General features: G+C 50.1%; 1 protein-coding gene across 1 annotated transcript in view; it reads left to right on the top strand.

The window, feature by feature from the left end:
* The window catches only part of CFAP70 (cilia and flagella associated protein 70), a 34,412-nt gene that overhangs the window by 4,266 nt on the left and 21,603 nt on the right, over window positions 1-8,543 (top strand). The window contains 5 exon segments of the mRNA XM_015419405.1: window positions 472-570; window positions 3,378-3,457; window positions 5,757-5,933; window positions 6,853-7,035; window positions 7,669-7,763. Of these exon segments, the coding sequence (XP_015274891.1) occupies window positions 472-570; window positions 3,378-3,457; window positions 5,757-5,933; window positions 6,853-7,035; window positions 7,669-7,763 (634 nt within the window).

The raw sequence follows: 8,543 nt of genomic DNA, 5'->3' as shown, positions 1-8,543 counted from the left end.
AAGCAAGGAATTGCAAGTAGATAAATAGGTACCACTTCGGTGGGAAGGTAACAGCGTTCCGTGCGCCTTGGTGTTTAGTCATGCCGGCCACATGAACATGGAAACGTCTTCGGACAGCACTGGCTCTTCGGCTTTGAAACGGAGATGAGCATCGCAACCCTAGAGTCGGATTCGACTGGCTTTCGAGCAAGGGAACCTTTACCTACCTTACATTTCCATACATACCAGTTGCTTGAGGGCCAGTTCTGGCCCCCGGGCCTTATGTTTGACATACCTGGTCTAGGGCAGCCCTTTCCAAACCACATTGCAGGAAACTTGCGGAGGCTTGTTGGGTGGGGCTCCTCGGTGAGAAGACAGGGGGAAGTGGTGCAGGTGGTCAAGAAAATGGCTGATGGTTGTACCATTGGAAGCTTGTGTGGCACGGATCTAGGAGGGAGTTCCATCATCCCTTCTTCTGCCTGACGTCTCCAGTCACTGTGATCGAAGTCTTGCCGAAGGAGAAGAAGCAGAAGGAAGAGAAGACGGTGACCCTCGGCCAAGCCGTGTTGGACCTGCTTCCTTTACTGCAAGGTGAGTGGCGGCAGTGAGCCCCCGGTGGAATCGTCCCCCTTGTTCTTTCTCGTCTTCGCATTTTCTATTGGCCAGAATGTTCCCTGTGCGTGCCTACTTGTGGCAAAGGCTTGTCCCCATGTTAAGGGGAAAAGCAGCAAGAGGAAGTGGGAATGCAGTGGTAGAGGTCAGGGTTCCCTTTAAGCTGAGTTAGTGTGAGCTAGCTCGCAGCTTTTTAGCCTCCGGCTCACGCAGTTTTGTCTCAGCTCAGGAAGGAGGGCTCCAGAGCAAACTGCTTTATGCAGCAGCCAACAAATTGCTCACTCACAACTTTAGGATTTTTGCTCACAAGACTCCACAGCTTAGAGGGAGCATTGGTAGAGGTGGATTTGGAACGTACCTCTTCTGGCTTCTAGTGGAGGAGGGAAATCACACCTCTGTCTGATCACTTCTATTTAAAAAACAACAACACTGTAAGCGGAAAATAGCAAAGCATAGGCTGGGCTAGAACCTGTCTCCCTTTTGGTTAGTTTTCATTTTGCAGGCCATTTTAAAACGGGGAAGTCACTAAAATTAAAAATGGTCTCTTCCACCTACAGGCTGAAGTGGTACAGTCTACTCTACCACCTTAGGATTCTAACACCGCACTCTGTTGTATGTCTAGGCCGGGCCTTAGACCTGGCTTATAGGCATCTGTCTATTTATCCATCCCTTCTCCCCCTGGAGCTGCGGTGGCTCAAGGCTGTGGAAGGTCGGTAGTTCAGCAGTTCGAGACCCAGGTGCTGCAAGACGGAGTGAGCTCCTGTTTCTAGTTCCAGCTCCTGCCAACCTAGCAGTTCAAAAGCAAGAAATTGCAAGTAGATGAATAGGTACCACTTCAGTGGGAAGGGAACAGCGTTCCGTGCGCCTTGGTGTTGAGTCATGCCGGCCACATGACCACGGAAACGTCTTCGGACAGCGCTGGCTCTTCGGCTTTGAAACGGAGATGAGCACCGCAACCCTAGGCTTTCGAGCAAGGGAACCTTTACCTTTACCTTTACTCCCCCTCCACCTTCCAAGAAAGGGAACCCAGGTGGGGCTAGGAAGATTAAGGTTGGCTCGGTTTCCAGTTTCAGAGGGCAGCCATGTTGGTCTGAAGAGCTAGATTCGAATCCAGGAGCACCTTCGAGACCAACAAGATTTTGGGAGTATGAGTCCCTTAATCAGTTTGCAGTGATTCCCGCTGTGTTTTAGGAGACAGAGTGAAAGAAAGGTGGCAATCGGGGATTTAGTGCAACAGACACTGGAACTGTTGCAGGGGGTCAGAACCAACCCCCACCCCAACAGTGTCCCTAGGGCACTGTCCAGGGGTGCAGACAGACAAAGGCGCTAGTCCCAAGTATCATAGCCAAGAGTTCGGTCCAGAGGTCAATTACCAGGATGACAAAAGGATGACTCTCTGGAGAGTCATCCAAGAGGCAAGGTGCAGCAGTCTAAGCTCGTTCACAAACAAGGTCAAGGCAGGTCCAGAAGTCAGAGTCAAGAATCAGTCCGAAGGTCATAGGAGAAAGGCAGAATACAGTGGTGTTAGAGATATAGTGACGTATTGCTTCCACGCCTCACAGCCTCCCTTGGCTGGTTTTTATAGCCCTACGCTGAAGGGTCATGATTGCAGCCAGCTTTTCCAGAGCAATCCTGCAGCTACTCATCTTTGCTATCAGCGAGCAGCTGGCGTTGAGCCAGGAGGCGTGCACTTTGCCATCTCTACTGCAGCTCTGATCTTAGCCTCTGTCTGCAAGGCTCTAAGGGTGTAGGTGATACTGGAGGGCTGGAAACGACCAGTTGTTGAATCGGGGCTGGAGGGTGTTGGTGGCCCCGCACCAGCTGTTGGCTGTGAACTCTGAGAAACCTGCAGCTCATCTTCCTGCTTACCGGCTTCTGCTGATTCAGGGCTGGCTACACGAGGCTCCTCCTGAGGAGCCCTCGCTAGCACTGAACCCTGACTGACCCGCGACACGCATTCCTTTTCATTGGTGTATCTGGAGCTCCCCCCCAGCCAACCTTGGGACAAATTAGTAGGGGGGGGCGGGGAGGCAGGCTGACCCTGGCTATCCGGGCCTTCTCTGACTAGGATGTTACACAGTGTCCCTTCTGAATGCAGAAGACATGGAGAACACTGATACTACAATGGAATGGGTCGAGAAGGCGCTTTAATAAAAGGGAATGGGACTGGAGGCTATACTACTTTTATTTATTGATTTGATTTCTAATCCACTCTCCCCCACAATCGTGGGTCTCAGAGCAGTGTTCCCTCTAAGCTGAATTAGTGTGAGCCAGCTCACAGTTTTTTAGCCTCCAGCTCACACCTTTTCGTCTTCGCTCGGGAAGGGACGGCTCCAGAGCAAACTAATTGATGCAGTGGCCAGACCACTCACAACTTCCATGCCAGTGGCTCACAAAAGTAGAGTTTTTGCTCACAAGACTCCACAGCTTAGAGGGAGCGTTGGCTCGGAGTGGATTACAACATGAATAAGCAATTTAAAACACAGTTAAAATCGGTACGTACAGAATCAACAATTAACCAGATGGCATATAAACTATGTCACTGTCCCCCGGGGAGAGAGGGGAAGGGAAGAAGTAGAGGGCAGTATTTAAATAGAGACTCCCTGCTCTCACCCGTAAGCTTGGCAATACATTTCTGTTTCTTCTTTCCTCTTCCTCCTCCTCCTCCTCTTCTTCTTCCTGTGCCCCACCAACATTTCCCTAGGAAGGCGTCGGGCTTGCTGGTTGGTTCGGTGTCTTCCACCTGTCTTCCTCCTGACTTTCCCGCTCCCTTTTTTATTTTACAGGATCACATGATTTTAAAACAATGCTTCCACTCTACCCTATGCCTGGCTCTCCCCTGGAGTTCCTCCGACCAGATGCCAAGGTACTAAAAAACGAACTATCTGCTCAGAGCTCTTCTTTCCGAAGCATGTGTAGAGCTTTACATTTCAGTGCCCTGGTCCTATTGCTTGGGGGCCACAGTGGGAGGGTCTCTGGAGTTCTGGCCCCACTGGTGGACCTCCTGGTGGCCCCTGGGTTTTGGCCACTGTGTGACAGAGCATTAGACTGGATGGGCCATTGGCCTGATGCAACATGGCTTCTCTTCTGTTCTTATGTTTGGGGCAGTGATGCTCTGTCTTCTTGGTGCTTGGGGGGCCACAGTGGGAGGGCTTCTGGAGTTCTGGCCCCACTGTTGGACCTCCTGGTGGCCCCTGGGTTTTGACCACTGTGTGACACAGAGTGTTGGACTGGGTGGGCCATTGGCCTCATCCAGTGTGGCTTCTCTTATGGTCTTATGTCTGGGGCAGTGATGCTCTGTCTTCTTGGTGCTTGGGAGGGGGGCGACAGTGGGAGGGCTTCTGGAGTTCTGGCCCCGCTGGTGGACCTCCTAATGGCACCTGGTATTTTTGGCCACTGTTTGACACAAGAGTGTAGGACCATTGACCTGATCCAGCATTGGCTTCGCTTATGTTCTTATGTTCAAACATGTTAAGCTTGGAAATGTGAACTGATTCACTCGTGTACCGTTATCATTCCATGACTACAACATCAGAGAAACCCTGTGCTGGTTGAGAGCCTCCCCCCCCTTTCTTCGGGGCTGGAGAAGAAACGTGGTCTTTCTCCTCCTTTCCCACCCTCCGTTCATTTCCCTCAGTTGCTGGCCGTCTGGGAGAGAACAACGGAGGCAGCCAGGGAGGGCAAAACGCTTAAAGCTTACAGAACAGATCCGGCCCTGAGACCGTCGGGGGGACCACACGGGTCCCAATAGGCAGCAGGATGGTTGCTGCTTTGGGGTTATTCCTGAACGCTGTGCCTACAATCGCTGACTTAAACTGGCTTCAGATTCCGAATGGGTCGCTGCCCTGTTGGTATGTGGCAGTAAAAGCGAGATCCCAGCGGCCCTTAAAAGTTGGGGCATTTTTAGTATAACATGAACGTTTGTAATAAAGGCTGACTTGACTTGACTTGACTTGAACTTTTGTAGATTGGCACCTTGACCTGCCCGTGATGAAGTGGATGGCGGTCGACAAAAGCTTATGCTAGAATAAAAATATATCCCATTTTTAAGAGGTCGCAAAATTTGTCTTTCCCTTCCCTCACAGGTTACCCTGTGAATTGCAGTTCTGCAAAGTGGATTTGTTTATTTGTCTTATAGACTGCTGTCCCTCATGAGGGCTCAGGGCAGTGAATAACGATTCGATAGATACATATATTAATCAATTATAGTCAAATTAAAACAGTTAAAAACAAGTCAGAACTAATTCAGATGGCGTTTGAATACCAATTGATATCCTTCACCATGAGGGGGAGGGGGAAGGAATGAAAGAGGCCAGGATCGATGACAAACCGTTGCTTTCCTCAACCATAGTCCTGGCGGAACATCTCCATCTTACAGGCCCTGTGGAACTCCACTAAGTCCTCCAGGGCATGGATGTCTTCTGGGAGAGAGTTCTACCAGGCCGAAAAGGCCCTAGCTCTGGTCAAGGAAAGCTGGATATCTTTCGGCCCAGGGATCAACAAGATATCTTTTAGGCCAGTGATCAATAAGGATCTGCTGCCAATGCATTCTTATCAAGTGATGATCCTATAGATTCTTATCAAGTGATGATCCTATAATTTATTATTTATGGGCGTACTGGGAAACTATAACATCGAGAGACGAAACCAAGATATTTTAAAAGCAATGTTATTAGCCGCGCATGCTATGATTGCCTACAATGTTATTAGCCGCGCATGCTGTGATTGCCTATGGTTGGAAGGAGAACTTGAAATGGTCTTTAGATAAATGGAATGACTATTTATACGGATATATTCAGTCAGATATATTGGAAAGTATTAAACAAGATAAGGCATGGGATGGAAAGATGAAGGAGATAAAAAAAGAAATGGTCGGAATACTTTCAATGGGTAAATAATGGAGAAGCCAATTCCGTTATACTGGAAAAAATGAAAAAAATGTGCTCATGGTTAAAAATTTAATTGGAAGTTATGTGATGGTCACCTTGTGGGGGGTGGGATATAAAAGGGGGGGAAAGGCATCATAAGAGAACGGGGACTGTATTGTAATGTAATAATAATTTATGATGCAAATAAAAAAGTAAATTTTTAAAAAGTGATGATCCTATAGAATTATTTACCAAAACAACGGGATCTCAGACCGGACACTTATGTTTGTTTTTCAGTGTGTCATCAGCGTGTTGGTGACCGTCCAGGAGAGTCTTCTCTCTCCGTACCAGCTGTTGGAAGGCAACCTTCTACGGGTCACGGTAGAAGGCGCTTACGCAGTCCCGGAAGTGTTTGTTCCCACTGGACCCCTGCAAAACTACATGGCCGGCTTCCAAGTGCCGGCAGTGGGAGAGGTGGGTGGGTCAGTTGCCGAGGTCCCACTTCTGCGGGATCCTCTGACATGGTTTGCTTCTCCACTAGCACCTTGGCTGCTACTGTGGAGGGTGTCCCCTGCTGGGTTCGGTAACCGAGCTACTGGAATTTCCAGCTGGAGGGTGATTTGCGAATATTCGTGGTTGAGCGAATATTTGAAGGCGAGCACCCTTACTTGTCTTGCGAACATACGTGTTGTATTCTCCTGACATCTTGAAAAAAAATAAACAACCCAAATGCAGCTGCCTTGAAAGATCTGGGAGGAGCTTAGCTCTTGCCCCTCCAGTGGGGTTTTTTGTGTCCCCACCGTAACCCCCTCCCAGTTGCTTTTTCTACCACGGAGGAAAAATGGGGTAAGGGCAAACTTCAGTGGGGGAAAAACTGTCCTCTCCTTTCCAAGGAGATAGATCAAGATGGGTCGCCGCATTAGTCTGTCTGTAGCAGGCTGTGGAAGGTCAGTAGTTCAGCAGTTTGAGACCCGGGTGCCGCAAGACGGAGTGAGCTCCCATCTCTCGTTCCAGCTCCTGCCGACCTAGCAGTTCGAAAGCAAGAAATTGCAAGTAGATAAATAGGTACCACTTTGGTGGGAAGGTAACAGCGTTCCGTGCGCCTTGGTGCGTCTTCGGACAGCGCTGGCTCTTCAGCTTTGAAACGGAGATGAGCACCGCTACCCTAGAGTCAGATTCGACTGGCTTTTGAGCAAGGGAACCTTTACCTTTACCTTTATCAGTAGAAAAGAGTAAGAGCCCAGTAGCACCTTAAAGACTACTATAAGGCAGGGGAGGAGTGTTCGTGAGTCACTGCTCACTGCTCACTTCTAGCTCATACGAAGGCTCTTACCCTACCCCAGATTTTGTTAGTCTTTAAGTTGCTACTGGACTCTTTCCTTCTCCTTTCCAGAAAGAATGCGCCTTCGTCTTCAAGAACGGGACCCTGAAGATTGGTGGTGAGCGAGAGCCCGTCCCCCGACCCAAGAAGTGGCCAGTCAGCAACATCTTAGCGATGGGGGCTCAAAACATTCCCGACTGTTTCATTGCCGGCTGCGATTACGAGGAGGAAGATGGGGATCTGACCGCGCTGGAGGTGTGTAGGGCAGAGACGGGAGAGGATGGAGTTGCCCAGAAGCACCAGGCGTTTAAGGACCGCCTTGGCGAGGGAGGCTGGGGGTCAGGTACGGACCTATGAGGCTGACTTATGCAGACTCAGACCGTGGATCCGTCTCGCTCCGATGGGCAGGGGCTCAGAGGGGGAAAGGTCGAACTCATTCCCTGCCGGCTGAATGTTCCTCCCACTGGAGGATCAAATCGAAAGCGTTGCATGTGTGAGGCACCAAGCTTGCACGGCCGCCCCATTTCCCCCAGAATCCTCTAGTGGCGTGCCTCTCCAGCAGAGCACAGTCTTCCCCCACATCTGTGCAGCCTGAGTGCTCGTAATTGGGGGAGCCAGGAATCGAACCTGGAAACCCGGCACAGGCAAAGCACAGGGACGCAGCCCTTCCCGTTTCCCCCAGAATCCCATTCTTCGGCCAGCCAAAGGGGAGCTCCAGAGGTGGCAATAATACCCCCCCCCGGTCCGTTCCTTGAGTAAAATAGGCACAACCGGTTGGCTTATTTAAAGGTCTTATTTTTTGGGGGGGTGGTGTTTCTATTTGCAGGCATTTTTCCGCTTTCTCGTTTCGCGACCCTCTGAACCATGGGGCCTCTTTATTTTTTTCAGGATAGAGAGCTCAGGATTCTGGGAGAAACTGTCAAGAAAAGGATCATGTGGGACTTGGAGAGGCGCTGTTACCTAGATCCCCCAGCTGTGACCTGGTGAGGGGGATCTTTGGAGTAGGGCAGGGTTCGTAGAATCATAGAGTTGGAAGGGAGCTCCAGGGACATCTGGGCCCAACCCCCTGCACACTGCAGGAAATTGTGAAGGGCGGGGCATAAATCCAATCTTTTCTTCTCTCTTCTTCAATTTAAGTGCTCTTCCCCTGTCAACTTGCAACCACATGTTTGGATGCATTCACAAACAATAGTATAGGCATGATACATTGGCTGCTGATATGTTACTATGCTCACCTTGCTGGTTTTGACCTTGAAAGTCCTTCAAGGCCTGGGGCCAAACACCTGAAGTACCCTCTCATCCTGTACAAACCCAGATCAGCCCTGGCCTCTCCGGAGACTTCTGGGCCCCCTGTCCCTAAGTAAGGCTGGTCATTTGGATCTGCCTTTGCGTGGCTACCACACCCGCTAATATTGTTTCACTTCCTTGCATAATGATTTGGGGAAGCCATTTCTTCACATGCCTTACATTATCACCCTGGCCACAACGCAGTATAGAACAGGGCTATTTTGGGGCAGGAACCCACAGGAACGGCGTTCCGGCTGGCTCCCAAGTTGGCGGCTGGCTCCTGGAACTCATTAGCCTAACAGGCCACACCCAACAGCAGGAACTCATTCGGATTGGCTACATTAGGGGTGTGTGGCCTAACATGCAAAGGAGTCCCTGCTACAAAAAAAAGGCCCTGGGTTTGGACCACAAACAAGGTCAACAGAATAACAAGCAAAAGGTGGGTGTGGCTGGATGACCACAGTTCTGGTAACATG

The sequence above is a fragment of the Gekko japonicus genome, unplaced genomic scaffold, assembly GCF_001447785.1.
Source record: "Gekko japonicus isolate JY-2015 unplaced genomic scaffold, Gekko_japonicus_V1.1 scaffold513, whole genome shotgun sequence".
In the NCBI taxonomy this organism is placed as follows: domain Eukaryota; kingdom Metazoa; phylum Chordata; class Lepidosauria; order Squamata; family Gekkonidae; genus Gekko; species Gekko japonicus.
Note: the sequence above shows the minus strand (reverse complement) of the source record. Positions and strands in the feature narration are given on the sequence as shown.